The sequence below is a fragment of the Astyanax mexicanus genome, chromosome 25 (genome assembly GCF_023375975.1).
Source record: "Astyanax mexicanus isolate ESR-SI-001 chromosome 25, AstMex3_surface, whole genome shotgun sequence".
NCBI classification, from domain to species: domain Eukaryota; kingdom Metazoa; phylum Chordata; class Actinopteri; order Characiformes; family Acestrorhamphidae; genus Astyanax; species Astyanax mexicanus.
The window spans coordinates 21,720,794-21,744,174 of NC_064432.1; the positions used below are offsets into that span (position 1 = coordinate 21,720,794).

The window sequence follows — 23,381 nt, forward strand, 5'->3', positions numbered from 1 at the left end:
TCTGTTTCCTCAGGCTAGTACTAAAAAACCCCACCTGAAGACCCCGACAGCCTGCTGTAATTTATGGGGCTACAGTTTCATTCAAGAAACCAGTGTATTTCCAGAAATCCACTTTAATTTATGGGATAGGCTGGTCCCTTATTATATGGAGTTGGTTGGTTGAGCAGAAGACCTGAGAGCTGTTTTGTTTAAATTATATTGTACTAGAAGGTTGTGATAAATGATGTTATTGTAGAATGGAGGTGGGCTATTTGACAAAAGTGTGTACTTGTTATCATGTTTCACTACATCCCAAGTCTAACTTACACCGGTTCTAGATGCTGAAAGAGTAGAAATGACTGAACTGGGAAGAACATTTGGAAGAAAATTTGTTTTACATAGAGGTGTGAACAAATTGTGGATTAGCTGACTCCTCATTTTGACGAAATATTATTGTGTTATATTATTGAATTAATACAGATATTTATCTATTTATAGGTACAGTATATTCATTTTTCTGTACAGATGAGAAATGTCTCTACAGCTGTCCTCCTCACACAGAGTGTGATCTCTGAGCTGGAGGTAATGAGGTTATGCACTACAGTGTTCTGAATGTGATTAGTGATGAGGATATCAAATGTACTCAGTCTAAACTGCATTAAAGCCTTTCACAGTTCTGACAGCAGGTCTGATGGCTCTGATCAGACTGTAGAATCAGAATCGGTCCGGCTGGTTCCGGTAGCTGTGGGCCGCTGCTTACAGAGCTCTTCTGCGAGGAGCGTGTGACATTGCAGCAAAGACGAAGCTGAGGGGCTGCCTCAGCGTTAACCCCCTCCTCCCCATATCACAACCCTGCTTTTAGCCATGTAATTTCTCTCCCTTTGTGGTTTCAAGGAGATTGCGAGGGCTATAAGTCATACAGTGCCTTTTTCCAAAAATGTAGAGTTCCCTGCAAAATGAAAGCTATTTTCCGTCCACCTTCACTGCAGTAACACCCTGTATGTATTCTCTATAGCAGATGTTGGAATATTGCTGTAAAGTAGGCTTGTCACATAATGATAAAAAGCCTTGTACTAATTCTCTTCATTAATCATGGGTGTATTTCAGGAGTAATGTAAAATAAACCAATTAGCGTATCATTTGCTATTCTCTTTAAGAGCCAGGTGCTCTCTGACTTATAGCAGATTGCTATTTTAACAGCGCAACTACCTGGACGTAGCCAACACTTCTCAGCAGAGGAAACTGACCTGCTCATTCATGCTGTGAAGGTACCTAAGCAGGTCATTTACAAGAACAGTAATTTTATTTTATTTTGTATTCTGTTTATTATTGATGTAAAATTTACAAGCAGGGGTGCACATGCTTTGTGCAAACAATTCACTGCCAAGATAGCAATGAACGTTTGAATTTTGGCGTCTTTTTAGGTTGTAATCAGTCAGTGGAGCACCTGTGTTTTCTGTTGCCACGATAGCAATACTTCAGAAATTTACCTGAACACACCTCATTTCCAGACCGCCATGCCCATTGGTGTGTATATATATGTATATATGTATATATGTATAATATATATATATTCAGAAGCACTGTTGCTATTACCATCCTGACGTGCCTTGTGCATGGTGTAACATAGGGCCCATTATATTTTTGTTAGCAAGGAGAGTCTATTAATGTATGAACAAATGAATGAGCCAGTATGTCAACTTTGTTTAAACATTTTATTTTTTTAGTGTTTTATTTATTTAAAATATTTAATAATTTTATACTCCAACTCAAGTGTCTAAATATTAATAATAAAAAAATAATGTATTTTCATTAGTATGCTATTATATTATCATTGTATCTCTGAATATTCGAAAAGCAAAATTATTAAAAGAAGACATATTCATATTTAGTACTTTACAGTTAATGATGCTCATTTTTAATCAAACCACTACTTTAAAATAATCTGTCTAAAAATAAAAGTTATTTAGAGACAAGATAAAAGATCATTCTGGAAATTTCTCGAACTGAATCCACATTTAATCTGTTAACTAGACTCTAGAAAATCCGTCCTGCCCTCTGCGAGCTCGGGGCTCATTTGATCCTGCAGGTTTTTACTTATTAAAGTCTCTCACGTCACCTAGAGCCTCCGGTTCCATACCACCTGCGATGAGTTCACCATCGCCCATCATCATTAATTAATAGCCTGAAGAGGACGAACCTCAGCTAGTGCAGAACTGCTGAGATGGATGTACACTCGTAGCCTCCGTACTGTATGTTATATCATTGTGTTTAGCAGCTGGTTTTAATGTGTTTGAAAGGAGAATGACATTAAAACGTGACTTGATACCCCAAACAGACGCTGCCAGATGGCGCATCACTCATAATCCACAGTAGGTCAGGGAGTGAGGAAGGATGATGTCATGGAGAACATGATCACTGGAGGTGCAATTAGCCAAATTAAGTAGATTAATCAGAAAAAAAGAATGTCAGAACTGTGATTAAAAACCAGGGTTATTCCACCAAATATTGATTTCTGAACTTTTAAAACTTTATGAATATGAACTTGTTTTCTTTGCATTATTTGAGTTCGGAAAGCTCTACTTTTTTTTGTTATTTCAGCCATTTCTCATTTTCTGCAAAGAAATGCTCTAAATGACGATATTTTATTAGGAATTTGGGAGAAATATTGTCTGTAGTTTATAGAATAAAACAACAATGTTTATTTTACTTAAAGATATACTTATACATAGCAAAATCAGAGAAACTGATTTAGAAACTGAAGTGGTCACTTATTTTTTTCCAGAGCTGTATACACACCCCAGTAATCTGGATGTTACAGTTTACTGAATTTATTTGAGTTTAGATGATATAAGGGGATGTAAGTGTAATGTAAATCTGATCTGTGTCTAGAAGAGACCCTACCTCAGATTCATAGATGATGTCAGATGTGTTAATTACTGAAATAAAACACCTTAAACAGCTTGTAGCTAAATTTTAAACACCTTTTCTGCAGTCTACGATGGAGCTGAGCCTGTGTGAAGCTGCGAATGTGGAACAGCTGCTCTCGCAGGTGCTGATTGGTTGATGTCATGTCACCCTGACAACCTCTCTGTAGCCCATGTTGGGTGTGATGCACTACATTTGCATATTCAAATGAGGAATGTGGACATAGGTTGGGGCTCATATGCAAAGCACCTGCAATGGCAGTGTGTCACAAACATTGGATGTTTAGTGATTTATAGCTTTGCTTGTTGTTCATTTACTATGTCCACAGATCATGCATAATATTATGACCATCTCTGATCATATAGAAACACTTTGTAGTTGTGTAATTACAGACTGAAGTTCTGTATCTGTTTCTCTGCATGCTTCCTAACTCTAACTTTAAAATTTTAGGTTTAGGTTCAGGTTAGGGTTAGGTACTAAAATAAATAAAAATGATAAAATAAAAAAGAAAGTCCAGTTCCTCTTATTTAGACTATTTTATTTTATTTAGAATTTACTAAACCCTACATGTATATGAATATGCATATGTACCCTACATTTAGGTTTGCTGTGGTCATTGTCTATGCTATTCTCAGTCCAGCCGTGAGGTGTTTAAAACTCCAGCAGCACTGCTGCTGTATCTGATCCACTCACTGTACCAGCAGCACAACACACACTAACACCTCATACACCATGCTGATCAGTGCTGAACACTGCAGTCCTAAGAATAATAATCACCCACCACCTAAATAATAATAGCTGCTGCTCTGTGGTGGTCTCTCATGTGGGGTTCTGAACATTGACGAACTGGATAAAAGAGGGATAATAAAGTATGCACTTTACAACATTAGAATAAACCCAAAACAAACCCAAAACATAACAAACACATTGATCAGTGAGAGGGTCTTCCTGTAAAAACTAGTTGTTGGATATTAACCAGAACTACTGGGTACAACTCAATTACAGAAGTTTGCAGATTTCTTTGGTTATTGCTGAAATAGTTTGGAGCAAGACTGGAAGGATTAACAGCAAATGATCAGTTATATAAATGTATTTGAGCTCAAATGAGCAGCAGGTGTTCTATTGTGCTGCCCAGTGTTTTTTGACAGAGTTTAATAATAAGACGTTATGTAACGTGTAGAGAATTATTATATGCTATGAAGAAAGTTACTGATAATTTGTGACGTGGGGGTGTGGTGTTGCAGTGCTGGGAGTAGCAGAAATCTCTGGGAGGTTGGTTTCTCGTAGGTTTTGATGAGCGGGGGACTGATTTGACTGTCAGTGGTGTTTTTTCATACACTGCGGGTTGACTTTGGTGATTTAAGCTAAACAATGGCGCTCAGTCTTCTCCCACTGTGACCTTTTTCTGTTTCCCTTTTTCACTGCACAGCCAGGGATCTTTTGAAGTCTTTCCACTCCTAGTTTTCCCCTTAATTTTAATCATTTCAGGATTCTTCGCATGATTGCACTGGAATAATTCCGTTTTCTGTCTGTGTTTTTGTCCCTCCTGCAGATCCAGAGCGCTGGCCTCTGACCTCTCAACGGTGGGCAGTAGCCGGGAAGGAGCGACGGGGTGGTATGGGTCGAGCCAGGAGGAGTTGCGACAGATGGAACGGAGTGTGAGGGGACTTCGGAATAACTTTGGAATAGCTGGGAGTATTTCCTGAGCCAGTTGACAGGAAAGGTCATGACCTCGTACCTTAGTTTTTCGGGAAAGACTATGTAGTCTTACGTAAATTTAACAGAATAACATACAATTGAAGAATATTCAAATATCCCAATGAGACAACTGTTGTATAACTGTGATGATTTTTGTTTGATTTTAGGCCTACAGCATATAAAACATTATGATTTAATTCATAGAATGAGTTGCCCAATTTAAACTTTTTTAAACAATTTTCAAAGTTCTCTAAGGCCTACTTCAGTTTCTACCTCTGTTCATAACAGTTTACACAATTCATTATGCTGTAATATATCAAATTAATCATACAGACAAAGATGAACTCAGATATCCATACTGTCCAATAAACAAGGCCATCCCTGAGCCGAGCAGGACGTCACATAAGCAGAAGAAGATGCTACCATCAGTCAGTTAGCTTCTTAATCCCTCAAAGCACTCAGAGGGTCTTTAAACCCACCATAAATCCACCCCGGCGAGTGGGATGGCTGCTGTGGACCCAACAAGCAAGAGTCCTAGCCCCCCTCCCCTCCCTCCACCCGTCCCACACCCTCCTAGAGACTCTTACCAAGATTCGGACCGCATCTTTACCCACAGTTCTAATCCAACCCCATCCCTCGGACCTCCACCTGCCCCTCCACCTCCGCCACCACCTCCTCCACCTCCACCCCAGGCAGCAAACCAGCCAGGACAGCCACACGCTTCACGCAAGAAGCGGAGGGTTCGCAGCTTCTTCTGGAAACCCATTCCAGAGGAGAAGGTCCGGGGCAAGCCCAACATATGGACTCTAGCGGTCAGGCAGCAGCAGTACCAGATCGATGTGAGGACCGTGGAGGAGCTGTTCGGCCAGCAGGAGGAAGTGAGGGCCCCGGTGCCCAGTGGGCATCCCAGGTCTGGGAGACGTAGGAGCACCTTCAAGGAGAGCAAAGATGAGGTGAGTTGGTCTGGGGTTGGTTGCAGTATGTGGCATTCTCTCCCCTCATCACTGCTATAGTAATGCTGGCTGGCACAGGCTTTTGTTAACTGACATATCAAAGATGGAGATCTGGCGCTTTCCTCTGAGCATGTTATGATGCATTTACTCTTTCTTAACCTATTAGTATTGGGAGCATTATTAGTGATAGGTAGACGTCTTAAGGAGTGGGTGGGTTAATTGAACCAGCTAAATTAGGGAGAAAATTGGTTACTGTATTGTACTGTATGTTTTGTTGCTGCTTTAGTGTAGCATGAAAGTTATGAAGCTAATGTAGAAAGTAACCAGTATCCAGAAACAGGGACTAATGGGGATCTAAAGTTATCTTGAGACTGGTTGCCCAGATCTGATGTTTGGCATATCTCAATTGTATCCATATTGATTTACGATAGTCTGGACAACCAGAAACCATATGCAATCCAAAAAAAATCGCATTTTAATGTAGTTTAAATGTGAATACAATTTTATTTGTAATTGTGTTAGTTGTGTCTCAGTCAGTAGGCTCTGACTGTTTAAATTAGATTTCATTTTCAATTTTATTGTGCACTCTTAAAGCTGGTTTATATATACTATGTCTACAGCATAGCCAGTGTGAGTACAATGTTCATACACATATGCCTAGACTATAGCATAGATTCAACACAAAAGTATTAATTGGCTATAGGAGAAACGATTTGTTTCGGTGATTTGGCAACAAGAAGCAAGCGACACAGTGAAGAAACAACAAATAGAGTTGAAATTTTCTGACCCAGCAAATTTTTTGGACCCATCGCTAACACAGGATCCAAGTTCCCCAGCTTCTGCTCTCTGAACTTTTGGTTCATAAGGTACTTTTTCTGCTTTTCTCAACAATGTGGCTCTTAAACATGGAAGAGAAGCTCATAGCCTAATGTTTGCTCATATACAGGCACAAATAATACAAATTAAGCATGGAAGATATTAGCTGATCGCTGAGTAGGCAGCTTGCTAGATTAGCAAGCATGCTAACTGGCCAATGCAATTCATGCCCATACGTGACAATGCCAGTGACTTTGATCACACATAGACTGGCGCACCACCCAGTAGCTGGTAATTCTTTCCATTTTAAGATATACACAGAGAAACACTGAGACTGTTGGGCTCCAGATTTTTTTATGCAGCCAGTTCCAGTACAGAGAATAGTCAGACACTGAGGCTGAGCTTGTCAGTGATCTAAAGGGACAGTGGCACTCAGGGGGCTGGATCTAGCAGGTCTGTGGTGTTATTTTTGGGCCACTGGAGTGATTTGGTCTCAAGGGAATGCTGTGGTCCTTTTATTCTTTTATTCTGTACAAAAACAAACACTAATGGCAGTTCATGGCATAGGTTACATTGACGTGTACTGTATATATACAGATCTACACAATGAGAACAGGCTATGAGAACATTTAAAGGGCAGTGTTTTCCATGATCTCTTATTAAAAGATCCACACGGTGGTTAGAATCACTGAGGTAACCATGCTGACCCGAGGGAGCAGGTCTTCCAGCTGAAGGAACAGCACAACCATAGAGGTTAACAAGAAAACATGGATCAATTACAGCTCCATATCTATTTCATATTTATGAGCCATTATAAATCATTGAATTATTACAACAAGTTTTCTATACACTACCAGTCAAACGTTTATATATTTTTTATTTTCTATATTGTAAATTAATACTGAAGTTATCCAGACTTTAAAGGAACACATAAACAAACCAAAATACTCTGTGAAGCATTTAGGGGCTCTTATGTGCGGTGATGGGAAGAGGGAACTCTTTCTCTTTCTTATATATATATATATATATATATATATATATATATATATATATAAATATATATAAAGAGAGGTTCTTTTTTACAATATTGTGTATATTTAGCTTTTCATCAGTACTCTCAGGACTGTGTATTGGTACTTGGTAAAATTTGGGTTGGTAAAATGTATACACATACACAGTATATACATAAACATACTTACTGTTCAGTATGCATATATATGCATATATATGCTGTTTATACTATTTGTTTTCGGTTAACATTCATTATACAGGTATTTAAAAAAACGTGTTGTACCTTTAAACATATATATATATATATATTAAATAAATCTAAATTCATAAAATCATATTAAATATTTTTCATGAATAAATATATAGTAGACTTTTCTATGCAAGCATCCGAGCACACTGATCAGCGAGCTCCTGCTCCTGTAGGTGAGGTGTTGTGTTTTGATGTGTCATGGTTGCTGTGGTTGCTATGATGCCCTCGGGTTTATTTAGCTCAGTAATGAGCTCTCGGGACGAGAGCGCGCTCAGTGCACCGCTCAGCTCCGTCCAATCCTAGAGCTCCATGATCCGCCGGGCTGCGCGTGTGGCCTCTATTGTAATTCCACACGCCGCCACTGCAGGTCACATGACCCGCCGGTTACATCACCTGCAGGATCTCACACGCATGAGTCATGCAGGTGTGCGGGTGTGTGCGGAGGCCAGGTCCGGAGTCAGGTGTGTTAATGATTTCAGGGAGAAGTGAATCATCATTTTAACTTTCACGGGAAACCCACGTGCTGAGTATTGTACTTTAACAGCGCCCCTTAGCTGCAGGGCATAATCACTGAAGCTTACCTCACCCAGACCTGAGAGATTATCATAGAGTTTTATTATCATTAGCATTAGATAGTATTAGCATTAGCATTAGGTCCATCCCCAGTGCTGAAAAAGCTTTATGCAGATTAGGCAGAGGACTGCATGAAAAATCAAGTGATTGCTATAAATTTAATCTTCAGCTTTTAACAGATGGATTAATATAATTTGATACACCCACCCCCATGCTTCACAGTTGGCAAGATGTTCTTTTCATGAATCGCAGTTCCTTTTGTTCTCCAAACGTGTCATTGCAGATTGTTTATAAGTTTAGTTTGACTTCATCAGTCTATTTATTCTTTTGATTGACAGTCTCTGGCAGTTCCTAATTCCAGTTGGTGGTAGGTGTCAGGCCTGATTTGCTGATTTAATACATCTAATAAAACCTTTGTCCCTTTTCTCTTTCCCAGATCAGCATCTTGGATTCTAAGAGAGGGATGAATGTGGGGATTTTCCTGAAACAGTTCAAGAGGTAAGAACAGACCTTTTCAGTTTTACATTTTTTTATTTGTTAATTCATGTACAGTACCAGTCAAAAGTTTGTACACAGGAAAGTCAGTCTTTTCTCTACACTGTAATGAGGGTGACCTTCAGTGTATTGCGAGTTTAAATAAGGGCTGATTGTTCGATTGTTTACCCAGCAGTACTTTCTGCCCCACAGGTCTAACGACACCATCGTGGAGGATATACGGCTGGGTAACAGTAAGCAGTACGGAGCCGAGCCTCTGAAAGAGCTGCTCAAACTCCTCCCAGAAGCAGAGGAGGTGAGACATGTAATATGTTTAAATGATGAAAATACACTGAAATGTGACGCGTCAGTTTTTCTAACAACTTTTGGAAGACAGTTGTATCAAAACTTTCTGTATTTTTTTTATAAATAATAAACAGAAGAAAATAGAAGTTTTAAGTAATTATTTTACATAAAGTTCCATTTATATGCTGAAATATTACTTACTGCCTTATACAGTTTATAACTGCAAGAAAATAAATGAAAATTAATCTGGCTTCGCTTCTGCTGTCAGAAAAATACCTATATGTGTATGAGTAAATTAACTCTTTTCTGCCACGTTCATTCAAAAATATATCTATTGTTTATAGACTTACGTTAATATTGTTATGTTTACTCTCTTTTACCAGAGACTACATTTAAACTTGTGATGAAAAAAAGGCATTTTACAGCTCATCACATTCTATTATGCAAAATTCTGTTATTTATAGTGTTGGGTAATATTACTTTTAAGTTAACATACTGAAACACTCCTTATAACGTTAGTGTAAGTGGGTGGAGCTAAACTGCTAAAGAGAGATGGTAAAATTGTTATTCATATCTAAACTAAAACATAGTTTCCTTATATGGACAGAACGGGTGAAAGTAGATACTAAAACTGATCAAAAAGATCTACTTTTGTAGGTTTAAGAGGTTCTGTGTCTGGTTTAAATGCTTTGTTGCACTGGTTTGTTCAGATCATCATTTTATAAGTGGTTCTGTAGAGTATATCAACACTGAGGGTTATAGTAAAGGTCTAGATTTTAACCAGTTACTGCGTGTAAATTCTAAATGTATTTATTTGTTTGTGTGTTTAATTGTGTTTTAGATAAAGAAGCTGAGAGACTTTAAAGGAGATCCTGCGAAGCTGACCCTGGTAGATTCATTCATGTACCTGCTGATCCAGGTTCCACGGTAAGGTTTAAAATATTGTATCACTATACATAAAGACATTTTCTTAATATACAAAATTATATATCTTTTGTATATATAAATATGATTATACAAGAAATTCTGACAAACAGACAAAACTAATAACTAAAGAACTATAGAATGGGCTGAATCTCTCTGTTCTTGACACTGATTGGTTTGTAAAAGTATATGGGTCAGAGATGAATCAGCAAATGGCCTTTTTAGGTCTTGTGCCAAATTCTCCTCCCTTCCGGAATCGAATTAATGAGTTAATCTACAGTTACGGTAGATACAGGAATCACCAGCATAATCTGTTGTACCCATACTGCTGCATGATACATGCATGTAAATTTAAATAAGAGTCTGATTTCAGCACAACACCAGGTCTTTTTCTTCTTCTATTGTTTACTGAGTGACATTAGCTTGCCAGCATTTCCTGTTATCGTAATTGGTCCAAAAGTCTGAACCATCCAAGAACCATAGTTTAGTAAATTCGGACTAATAACACTTCGTTGGATTTGACCAAATTTTCATAATTTGGTTTGGACCATGGTGTAGTTGATCCAATCCCTGAAAACCTATTTTGCCTTGACCAAATTTGGTTCTGTTTTGGTCCGAACCATTGAACAGGAACACCTCTATTGGTTTAGACCAAATATTGGTAATTTGGTCAGGACCAAGACCCCCTCTTTTGGTCGGACTAAATTTTAGCTGTGACAGTGTCCTTAGGTGCCAAATTTAAATTTTATGGACTTTGAAGAACATGCATGTTACAAAAACTTGAAAAATAAACCGTGTGATTGTGTGTGTGATTGTGTGATTGTGTGATTGTGTGTGTGTGTGTGTGTGTGTGTGTGTGTGTGTGTGTGTGTGTGTGTATGTGGTATCTCTTCCAGCTTTGATGTTCGGATTGAGGCCATGGTTCTGCAGGAGGAGTTCGCTCCGTCGTGTGCGGTCATGAGTCGGGAGATAAACATCGTACGCGAGGCCACTGACGGTAAGAGCAGGACACACTATCATCATACACACACACACACACACACTCAGGGTGACCCAGATCTCGCCGTGTAAGCAGATCCGCGGCGTAGTGCCGTACCTGAACTGCACCCCATGGGGACGGAAAGAGTGGAGGATAGTTTACAGTGCAGGAGGAGGAGGAGGAGAGGAGTGAGGAGATGTTGAGATGTTATACTTATCAACTGCAACAAAATTAATCTATTTTCATATCCTGTCTTTAGAAGGCTTGTATCTGAGCTCCCCCTCCAGAGTTGTTGAGAGATTGATCTCATGGTTGTGGGTTCGAGACCCAGGTTCACTGAGCAGCCACTGCTGGGCCCACCGAGAAGGCATGGACCAGTTTTAGAGAACTTATAATACAACTAAGAGTAAGAGTAAGGTGTAATAAAAAAGAACAAAAATAAAAAAGTTTTATGACAAAAAAATATAAATTACACACTGAAAGATACATGTAAATTAGAGGAATCATAAAATTCAGCTTTTGTGATAATATAAGACTGTTAAATTAAAAAGGTCAATAAATGAATGTAAAGAAAAATTACATAAAGTTTAGCTACAAAGAACTAAATGTAACCTAAAAAATGTGCATTTAAAAATGTTGTAATAATGTTGCTTGTTTAAACCCTATTATTAACCTTTTAAATCATTACAAGTTTATTTAATACTAATTTTTTTATAGCACATTTTGTATAGAAAATACATTGTAAGTGAAGACAATATTTTTATGTATTTCTTTCTTAAAATAAAAAGTTACTATATGTTAAATAAATAAATAAAAGAATAATAAATTGTATAGGGTATACATTTACTAAATTATTATTTACTTAAATTATTACAGTAAATGTGATGTGTGTGTATATATATTTATTTTTTTAGTTAGTTAGTTATTTATTTAATGTAATATACAATATGTTAGCATTACCAGCAAATTGGAAAGTGTATTTATTCCAGATTCTCTGTTAGGGATGTAAGCTATAACTGCTAATGTGCTTTTCACACACAGTAATTCAGCATTTCTGTGATCTCAGCGAGTTTGAGGCGTATTGAGAGGAATGCTGAGCGGTGGCTGAGTTTCCCGCAGGGCTCAATTCTGAGTGTTTTTGCTGAGTCACTCTGTTTGGGTTAAGCTCTGCTCTTCGGCTTGGTCTCAGAAATCCTCGGCCTGTGACCCTCTTTACGGCGCTGCAGAACTCAAACAGCACTTTAACGCTGAAATTGACTTTACAGAGTAATTCTGTTACTCTGAGAGTTTATTGGCCGAAACCTATTTGGCTCTGTGGCTGTTACTCAGTGGACAGGTCAGCACTGAGTGTAAGATATGACTGAATCGATAGGAAGAGAGGATTCCTGCACTGATCTGAGTGAGAGGGCTCTGCGATATGAGCTCAGATCAGTATCATGATTAATTGAAGTTATTTTAATGAATGAGGAACATGTTTGCTTTTTTTGTGGTAAAAATTGGTATCTCAATGGTGGAACAAACTACCTTCCAGTACCAGAGCAGGTCCGTCGCCATCATGTCTTTTTGACCACAAAAAAAATAGTTCATCTGACTAAGGGTGTTTTTAGACCTGTAGTTTATTTTTCTGAATCGGTGAATGGGATTGTTTACTTGGAGCGTACCCTTGGTTTAGTTTTTTTTTTTTTTTTTTTTTTTGGTTTGGTTTCACACAAGAAAACCGCAAGTGCAACAAAGTGTGTGAGTACAATCATGTAGGTACTACCAAAAACTGTGAGCATGTTCAATATCTGTTGCAGAGCTAGAATTAAATACAGAAAAAAGGTTCTGCACAGATTGTATTAGTTAATAGCTGTAGTTATAATCTGGGTTATAAATCAGGTTAAACTGCACCTGAACTGCTGTTAAACTCAAATGTGAGGAGTTTTTGATAGGATTAAGATTAAGAGTTTGGATCACGTTTTACCATAAACAGAACTGCTTCAGAGTTCGTTTGCAGTCATTTTAATCTGCACCTAGAAGTGCAATTACTGTTTTCACACCTGCTTTCACACCCATTTTAACCGGAATAAATAGCGCTGGTGTGGAAAAACCCTACAAAACAAAATTACACAAAATTACAGTGTACCCATGTTCTCTAACACAGTGAAAGCTGATCCTACAGTATGTGTTGTGTGTAATTGTCTGTACTGATGGATGTGTATTGATCTGTTTCCAGAGCTAATGACTTGTGAGGAGCTCCACGCCATCCTTCACCTGGTTCTCCAGGCTGGAAACATCATGAACGCTGTAAGATCAAACTCCCTCACATCTCTGTCTCTCTTTCTCTCACTCTTCCTCACTTCCTCCTCTCATCTGTCATTTCACATTCTCCTTTCTCTGCCCTTCTCTTCCCATCTTCCTATCGTTCCATCTGTCCATCCTTCCATGCTCCGTCCTCTTCCTCACTCCTCTCCTCCCACTGCGTCTCTGTGGCTGTGGACAGCATTAATGGATAAGGAGGGCTAACCAGACGCTAACAGATGTGCGATTTCTGCAGGGCGGGTACGCGGGCAACGCTGTGGGCTTCAAACTCTCCTCTCTGCTCTCGCTGGCGGACACCAAGGCCAACAAGCCCGGCATGAACCTGCTCCATTTCGTGGCGCTGGTGAGTGAAGCTAAATCCGTGTTGACCAGATTCGCCTGAACTCGATTTTAAGTAAAATAATAAGTACTTACACCGATCAAGCCTAACATTATGACCACCTCATTGTTTCTACATCAATTAAGCACTTTTTCATCTGCAATGTGCCAAGTTTAGAAAACCTCTACATGTTTCACTCATTTTGATCAAAATTATAAACTCAGAAATAAAGTAGGAAATGTACAAACAGCACTAGATACAAATACAGCTTTTTACCATATCAGTGCAAAACTAACTCTACTGTACATCACATATAAAACAACAGAAAGTGAACACAGCTGTCTGAAATACACTTCTTTAAGAGTGTGTGTGAGTGAGAGAATGTGTGTGAGTGTGTGTGTGAGAAAGAATGTGTGTGTGTGTGTGTGTGTGTGTGAGAGAGAGAGATTTATCAGTTCATCCTCCTGCTTGGGGTGTTCTGGTGTATGAGGTATTGACAGAGTTGGCAATCTTATTTCAAATGTACTTACAGCTGTGTGGAGTTTATTCCACATACTGTATCTCCTATTTCACTACAGGACAGGTGCTTTTGTCTCCCTCACACTCATATTCGAATCCCCTACACAATTCTGCATCTTTCTCAGTGTTTTCTGTCGTTATTTCGTGGCTAGCTGGTGAAACTGCTGCCCGCTGTAAAACTGCTCGAGTGGAAACAGCTCTTATAAATAAATTAACAAACACTGAAACTAAGCTTATTCTACCTATAATTGCAGTTGTTTTATTTAGTTTTATAAACTCTAAGTTCTGTTCCAGTTAATTACCTTTTTTTTTATTTTAATTACCGTTCAGTTAACGAAAATGTTTTTTACTTTCAGTTTTCTTAGTTTCTTTTATTTCGATGATAACTGTTTCTCTGTATATATTAATGTTATCCTCCTTTCAATAGTTTCTTTAATATTCCACAGGATAGACCACCATAGAGAAGCTATTATTATTATTACTGTATTTGGGGAGTTTTTGAACACCTCAGTGTCAATGCTGGACTGAGAACAGTCCAACGACAGTGTCCTGTGGGCAGCATTATAAGTATTGAAGAACAGGGTGAAAGGAGGATAGTAATGAAGTTTGCAGAGAAACTTTGGTCTTCATGTTGCTGCTACCTGCCTACTCTCCCTATTTATTTGTTTGTGTATTTATCTTTATCTATTTTGTTCTGTTCTATTTTTATTGTGTTCTTTTATTTTGTTATCTATTTTATCTTGGGTGTAAACTGGATCGTGAGATCTCATGTACGACATGTGATGCGAATGACAATGAATTCTCTTTGAATTCTTGAATCCTTGAGATACAGAACTACAGTCTGTAATTATTCTATGAATATAAAGTCCTATATGATCATTGGAGCTGATAAAATAGATTATGGTTGTAGAGAAAAGGAGGTGTTCAAATGTTATTCTTGATTAATGTGTAAAAGTACCATAAATATATAAACATGGACGAAATATGTGAGAGACAATAGATATCCATATGTTGTGCTCTGACGTCGTATTAAATTTTCGCCTATTTTTTGAATTCCTCTTAAACAGGAAGCCCAGAAGAAGGATGAGAATCTTCTGAAGTTCCCAGAGAAGCTCATTCATGTGCAGAGTGCAGCCAGGTACCAGTGTTACCAAGCAGATTCTGTTTTACATTTAAACACTATGGCAGCACAGTAAGCTGAATGTTGCTCTCTCAGTCTTTAACACTGAGGCCAGTTACGCATCACTTAACATATGTAATACGTAAGATGCACACACATAAATTAAACATATAAGGAATGACTACACACTGATGGGGAGTGAGAAGGGGCTTGGTGATAAATTTACATAACTTCTTTTTGTGTAGTGCAACCTTGGTCCTTTATACCAACTACTTGCATGCTGATGTGTTTTCCCTTATCATTCCCCCTCAGCGTGCAGTCATTCCTCAATACTACCTTCCCCTAACTGGTTACATTTAAATCATATTAACTTGCTTGCCTAGTCTAATGGTTGTAGGCTGTAAAAGCAGGTACCACACTGCTGAATGTGACTCTTTTGGTTTAGTTGAATAAACTACATTTGACCAACTTGAACATACAGCTCAGTTTCTGAATCATTTTTTCTGATTTTGCTTTTTATAGGTACATGTTTGAGTAAAATGAACATTGTTGATTTATTCTACAAACTACGGACAACGTTTCTACCAAATTCCAAATAAAAATATTGTCCCTTATTGTTATTGTTAATATTGTTCCTAAATTTCCTTCGGGACAAATAAAGTATCTATCTATCTATCTATCTATCTATCTATCTATCTATCTATCTATCTATCTATCTATCTATCTATCTATCTATCTATCTATCTATCTATCTATCTATCTATCTATCTATCTATCTATCTATCTATCTATCTATCTTAGAGCATTTAATTGCAGAAAATGAGAAATGGCTGAAATAACAAAAAAGATGCAGAGCTTTCAGACCTCATATTCATATTCATAAAGTTTTAAGAGTTCAGAAATTAATATTTGGGGGAATAAACCTGGTTTTTAATCACAGTTTTCATGCATCTTGGCATCATGTTCTCCTCCACCAGTCTTACACACTGCTTTTGGAAAACTTTACTCGTGGTGCAAAAATTCAAGCAGTTCAGTTTGGTTTGATGGCTTTTGATCATCCACCTTCCTCTTGAATATTTTTCAGAGGTTTTAAATTTGGTAAATCAAAAACTATTTTTTTAAGTGCTCCCTTTTATATTTTTTCAGAGCTTTATTGTATATTTTGACCATGCCAAATTAGTTTTGCCACAGAAGGCTGTTGTGTAGTTCCAGAGACATATTTTTACATTGAGAGAAAACACAATTCAGTTATGTGGAACCACATAACTGTTATACGAGTACGGTCCAACTTAAATGCAGCAAGCCTGTTATTGTAACCCCACACCGTCAGGTCCTCTCCGTATAACAGCTCACTGCTGTCAGGCTTTTCTGCACCGTCCGGTTATTTGCTCCCAGTGGAAACGCTAACAGTGTTCTCCAGATTCCCACATGTACACTGTGTGTTCCTGCGGTAAACATTAAAACACACCCTCCTGTGTTCTTTATGCCTCACTTGTCTTTTCTACAGGATCTCAGTGGAGAACATTGAGGCTGAGTTCTCCTCTCTTTACGTGAGAACCAGGTCTCTGGAGGAGAAGATTCAGAGTGATGCTGGTCTACTCTTGCAGCTGGACCCATTTCTGCAGGTCAGATTTCTGCTCTTCCCAAATATCTGGGTCATCCTACAACCATAATTACAAACAAATGCTGAAACGCTGTCTAAAAAGAATATACATTTGAATGAAAACAGAATGCAAGGATTGCAAAACTCATAGACCCCGATTTTATTCACAATAAAATATATAATATCATATCAGATGTAGAAAAAGTAAAATTTTACCATTTTATGAAAAACATGAACTCATTTAGAACTTAGAGGCAACAACAAAGCTGGGTGCGGCAAAACAGGCTGAAAATTAAGTGGTACTAATAAAAACTATGCAACTAATAGAACTAATAAACAGCTCTAGATAGACACCTCTAATTCTAGTCATAGAATATAGATCTCATGTTGTATTATCTGTCTGTCCATTAGAGTTCGACGCAGACTCTGCAGGACCTGAAACGTCGCAGGCTGGACCTGCGCAAAGAGGGCAATGCCCTTATTGATTTCTTCTGTGAAGACAAAGACACTTTCAAACTCGACGAGTGCTTCAGGATCTTCCAAGACTTCTGTCTCAAGTTCAATAAAGCTGTGAAGGTACACACCTGTTAACTATACTTTTGTCAGTGATTAAACCTAGTAAACCCCAAAAAATCTCCATTCATTACGATTTGTAATCTGAATTTCTTTTATTTGTGTGATATATCATTAAAATATTTATTTGATGTAAAATATTCGTAAATGGAAATCATTTTGCAAGTATTTTTCATAGATGTAGCACCATCTGCTGGAGAGAAAGTCTGCTTGAAGGTGTTTTATAACATACCCCAGAGTATTAACTTAATCAAATAAATGTTTCTTCTTCATTTAGGATAATCTGGAGAGGGATCTGAAGGAGGCTGCCAGGCAGCGGCGCCTACGTGAGCTGGAGGAAAGACGCTATGCCTGGGCTGCTGCCGGTGGGGGACAAGGAAACAATGGAGGCTTTGGTCGGAGCAGCAGCGAGAATGACGTGGACACCCTCACCAAGGAGGGTCTTCTGGACTTCTTGCTGCAGCCAAGACCTCAAAGCCCCCACAGCCCACTGGGGCGGTCCGCAAGTGCTCGTCGCTACCGCCATGCAACCGCAGATCGCAACCTCCGCAGCTACCTGGAGCTGTTTTCTGGCTCTCCCACGGCCGACAGCGCCAAATTCAGCAGCCTACCGCGCTCAGGTCGCCCTCACCAGAGAAGGACTATGCCCTGGTTGGCCTCACAGGATGACAACAGAGAGTTGGGAGGTCAGAACCAGCTCTATCATGAAAAGCTGGCAACTTCTCCAAAGGCTGAGACTGAGCCCATAAGCCCCCTGGCTAGATACTCCATGTCTGGGTATGTTATGGACAATGATGCCTACAACAATAATACCTATATGTCTATTTCTGAAGGCATAATTCCTCCTCGACTGAGCCACACCAGGAACATCTTTCAGAAATCACAACAGGGTCAAGCTGTTGGACAAATGACCGTTAACGTGGAAAGACACACACTGGTGCCTGGGCTTCAGCCCTTTGAGTTAACAAATCCCAACAACAATAGCAGTTATTTGCCTCTGGATAATCAGGGAGACATTTTTGTGACAGATCTGGACAGAGAACTTCCTAAATCCCTGGTTCTGGATACGCCTCCATCCAGTAAGAGCTCTGAGGAGGCACCAAGACTGGGTGTAGTAGTATATGATAGCAAAATTACGTCTCCTCAAAGAGAGGAAGAAGAAGACGCTAGCACTGTCTCATCAACGACATGCGACACACCTTTGCCGCTTGACCCCTCGTTGCCCAACAAGAAATGCATCCCTTACATTCTTGACTGCACTGAAACAGACTGCTCAGTCATGTTGGACTGCTCAGAACTTGAGAGTTCGTCCATCTTTAAAGAAGGATCTCGTCTCGACGTAAAACAACAGGACAACATGCGAAGTCTCCTTCGAGATCCCAGTTCTCTTTCCTCAAATTTTGAGTCCTTGTCCACGAATGATCCGTCATTATCCACGTCAGCTGATGAGCCAGTTGCTGGGAAGGCACTCGAAGAGCGCCCAGATTCGGTGACGCCATCCGTCACCACTGACGACGCAGATACCGACAGCTGTGATACTGCAGAAGGAAGGAAAGTAGGCGAAAAGGCAGTGCAGACATGCAGCTCCAAACTGTCTCACTTGAAAGCAAAGACTCAGAACAAATCTGCAGCCATTCGAATCGGCCGTCCTGCAAGGACACTGACATCAACCGAGACCCAGAACATGCGCAAGGTGGTGCCCATCACCAAGCTGAGTCGGTCCATCAGCAATGCTAAGAGACTCGAAAAGTCTTTAGAGCACGAGACCCCAGAAGCCAGACGTCCTTTGCGTGACCAGAGCACGCCTGCGAGAAGGGTCGAACGACAAGGTAGACCTGCTCGCCATTCAAGCCTTCCTCCAGAGCAGGCCAAGGCACAACGAGGAATGACCCCAGTCACTGTTGCCTCTCGCTGGGCAAGAGATCCCACTCCACACAAGCCTTCCTTTAAGAAGCCGAATGCCAAACCAATCCGCAACATCCCCAAACCTCCACCGGAGGAGAAGATGTGCCGCTCTACGATGAGAGCGCTGGCGCAAGCTCAGGCTCAAACCCAGGCATTATCTGAGGGTAGCATTCCTCAAACGCCAACTCATGCCTCGAAAGTCCAGTCAGCCCTGCCAAGCTTTGCTCGCAACACTGTGGCTTCCACCTCAAGGACCAAAAAAGACTTGCCCATACAGCCTGCCCCAGGAACCCCATCAAAAAGCTCCAGTTTAACAAGAAACAGTTCCCAGAAAGCCCCCTCTGGTGGCAAAGCAGAGTCTGTATGTAGCAGTCACTCAACCCGAGGCGAGGAGAAACCATCCGGGTCTTTGAGGAGGGTCCAGAGCGTCCGAACACCCAGTCGGAACACACAACGCAGCGACACGCCCCCTCCACAGACTGGGCGGGACCGGTCCCGCAAGGGTAGCAGCTTCTCTGAGAAATCCTTTTCAATTTCTGGTAGAACCCTTAAGCCCATGTGGAAGTAGAACCCATAAAAGAGGTCAAAGAGAAAAGAGAGTGCAATCTGCCCACACCTTAAACGTTCAGTTTACTCCATGTAAGCCTCTTGTATTGTTTGAATGTATATGAAGCCTTTTACATGTAGCTGAAATTCTACGTACTCAGCTAAGCTGGTGTTCCCACAAAGACACTAGCTGCTGTCAACATTTGACAACACTTTTAACATTTTATTAGTAGCACTTCATCCATATGAGGATGTTTTTGATGGCCTTTTCTGATACTCCACACCATTTGTCGTCCACTCCCTTTATCTTCACCCACGCCGATTTAGCATTACATGTTTTTTAAACATGGATCCCCGATGGACACTTCCACCAAATTTGGTAGAGTTACTACTGTCTTTCCTTGTGAGATGCCTAGATGAACTAATCAAGATGCCTAGTTTTTTAGACCTCGCATCCCCTAACAACGTGTACATGATGAACACTGTATAGCATTCCACAGATTCACCAAAATGTCAAGATATTTACAGTGCATGATGATGAAAAAAAGTTTTTTATCAGTAGATTTACTGTATGACAATGCCTATGAATGTTGTCCATGTACACTCTAGTGTTGCTGATGCAATCAAAATGAAGGAGTTTAATGTTATCGTTATTTCAGTTGTGTCTTTAGACATTTTTGGACATGTCCAATAGCTGCTGAGTTGCTTTGAGAATATGGTTCAAACTTGCCTTTTAATTCAGGGTCTGAGCTGCTGTACAAGGCTGTTTTGCTGCTGTATTTGTTGTGTTTGTGTGTCTCTGTGAATATGTTGCTGAATTCTTCTTTGCAAAGCCATAATTTTAATCGGGAGTGGCAGAACCTGGTGCTGGAGGGCTGGCTGTGAAGTTGAGAAACTTATTTCTGATTACATAAAGTAATGAATGCATATACATTTCACGATAAATATATATTTTTAAATATATGTTTTTAAAAAATAATATTTTCCATTTTTAAGAGTTATCGTACAATACAATTTACCCAAACAACATGGTTTGTTTGGTATATTTATCCCACTGGGGTTGATGAACTGACTGAAGACAGTTTGATGTTTCTTAACGTTTATATTAATATTTTTGTGATAATGCATTGCAGCAATGCGTTACAGTTCTACCAGAAGTCTCCACAGGCAAACATACAAAAAAATTATTTTAGACAAAATCTTTATATTTTGATTGGAAACTACTGTGATCTGAAGTAAAAGTCCTTGGTAGTAAAAGTCCTTGCAGATCCGGTAGTGTGTAGAAGGCTGCAAGCAAATGGATGAAACCAACCTGTCGGTATGAGGGTGGAAGAGAAATGCTAATTATCAGGGTCTGAAAGCAGGAAAATCAGGTGTAAGTAGAGGTCCTTTAAAGGCAGGCAGAAGCAAGTGATTGGTTGAGGTAAAGTTGACGTAGCACTACCGTCTCCTGGTAGAACGTTTCCTGGAGCTTTAATTTCAAACACTTTCTAAATTTGTAGAGTTCAATCTTATTGCAATATGGTACGTCAGATACGAGTCTACGAACAATGGTTAAGTCTTCATCACTCCCCAGTGCCTGATTTTTGGCTTCTCCAAAGAAGCAAATTTATTTAAAAGCTGAATTAAAAGTCATTCCCCAATTATAAAATGAAGCCTGTCTAGAGATTAGAGATTGGACACTTAACTCTAATTGCCTAGTGTTTGTCGACCACAGAACGTTCAAATCGTACGAAAAATACTTAAAAAATACAGTATAGCATAATGTGAATATGCATATCAGTGATGGGTACAGTTGAAATAATGGATAAATTTAAATCAAATTGTTTTTATTATTTGAATGATTTTATAATAGCATTCAAATTCCAGTAGTATCAGATGTCAACATCTTTAAATTCTACCTCTAGGATCACATTTTACCACCTCTGATTTGTGCATTTCAGTGGCTCACAAGCGAATCATGGGCTTTTACCACCATTCTGCTGCTGTACCTCAGTCACAACGTACAATGCCTTTTCACGATCTTCGTCAGAATGTCTGGTTTATTTATGTCCGTGTGCAGTGCTGTACTGATCGGTTGACATGCTTTAGAGAACGTCCGTGGCAACATGGAGAAGACTGGCACAATGGAATTGTTTTCCAGCTCTAGTTAGCGTGCCTCAGTAAAGTAGGCTGCTGTAGACGTTGGATCCAAATTACCCATTTATTATGTGTTATTTTTGGTCCAGTTTGATATTTTGGTTTGATTCTGCGTCAATGTGTTTTTCTGTTTTACTGTTCTCGCTTGCCTTTTCTATTTTGAATGTTGTCTGATTTTGTTTCTTCTTGTAATTGTGTAATTACAATCAATATAAGCTAATCAATTAAAATGATAGAGTCGAAACCTGTGCAAATGTTTGCTTTCTTTTTAAGGTTAAATTCAGAAAAAACTTAGCTCAAATATCTTTAACGTTAGATCAAGAGTGGCTGCGACAGGAAGAATCTGTTTGTTGCAACACAATACCACATGTTCTTAATGGATTCGCTTTGGAATTGTCTATACATTTTGTTGGCTTCATCTACCAACTTTTAGAAGGTAAGATCTGCTGGAAAGTCCTGAAAGTTCCAGATCCAACAGGATTCCTTCAGAGGTCTGTAGAGGGAGCAGTCTGTGTGGCATCTAGAGGATCTATGGTATCCAGAGAACACTGGGTTGGATCAGTGTTGGTTGGTAAGTCCAAACCAAGGTTAATGTTAATGGGATTTTGTAAATCCTGCAGCAGAATGAGTGTAACAGGTTCCCCTTAGATTCCTTTTATTCTCTCTATAAATAATGGTTAATCTACGGTTACAGTAGATACAGAATCACCAGCATCGTAACCTGTTGTACTCTTACTGCTGCGTGACATGACTGTAAGCCGGGCCATGTTTTGGAACAACACCTTAAGGTTCTTCTCTTCTTCTATTATTTAATGAATGGAGATACTCTGCCTTAACATCTTGTAATAGATCTGTAAGTCTTAAATGGTTTAGTTGATCTGGACCAAGACCACATTGCTCTGGACTGTGATTTGCACCTTTCACACTGGTTATTTTGGTTCGGATCAAATCGAAAAGTAAGAAGGTCTGGAAAAGCAGAGAGGTCTGTGAAAGCATTTTTAGCTGGTGCTCCAAGATTTAAGTTAGGACCCTTAGTTAGGTCAGCGGGCCACCAGATCTACCACAGAACCCATTACTCTTCAGTAGCAGGTTCTGGTTCTAATCCTGGCTTGTGAATGGTCAGAATAAGTAACCCCCAAATCACCCCCCCCCCCCTCCTCACTAAGGCCTTTTGTCCACTGCTGTGTAAGTGATGCAAATGAAACATGGACACAGGAACAAAGGAGGAACTTACGTCACTTCTTCACCCAGACAACTGCAAACGGCTGGACGATATAGAACCAGAACTCTCACCCTTTTCATCTCCACTGTCTCATTATTAGTCTGAGAAAGACGAGTGACGTAAAGGTCTAACGTTTTATCCTACACTCCCTTTATAGCCTGGACTCAAAGCTGACCTTTCACCGTTGATCTGGGATCAGTTTTCTACTTCTTGGTCGACAATGTACTAAGTAAGACTAAGGCC

General features: G+C 39.5%; 1 protein-coding gene across 1 annotated transcript in view; it reads left to right on the forward strand.

The window, feature by feature from the left end:
• The window catches only part of fhdc1 (FH2 domain containing 1), a 41,428-nt gene extending 19,268 nt beyond the window's left edge, over window positions 1–22,160 (forward strand). Inside the window, exons 2-12 of the mRNA XM_022682033.2 lie at window positions 4,460–5,558; window positions 8,645–8,706; window positions 8,896–8,998; window positions 9,830–9,915; window positions 10,809–10,909; window positions 13,107–13,177; window positions 13,428–13,535; window positions 15,098–15,168; window positions 16,658–16,775; window positions 17,165–17,329; window positions 17,604–22,160. Of these exons, the coding sequence (XP_022537754.2) occupies window positions 5,109–5,558; window positions 8,645–8,706; window positions 8,896–8,998; window positions 9,830–9,915; window positions 10,809–10,909; window positions 13,107–13,177; window positions 13,428–13,535; window positions 15,098–15,168; window positions 16,658–16,775; window positions 17,165–17,329; window positions 17,604–19,799 (3,531 nt within the window). The 5' untranslated portion in view covers window positions 4,460–5,108 and the 3' untranslated portion in view covers window positions 19,800–22,160. The remainder of the gene's footprint in view (window positions 1–4,459; window positions 5,559–8,644; window positions 8,707–8,895; window positions 8,999–9,829; window positions 9,916–10,808; window positions 10,910–13,106; window positions 13,178–13,427; window positions 13,536–15,097; window positions 15,169–16,657; window positions 16,776–17,164; window positions 17,330–17,603) is intronic.
• The last annotated feature ends 1,221 nt before the right edge of the window (window positions 22,161–23,381 follow it).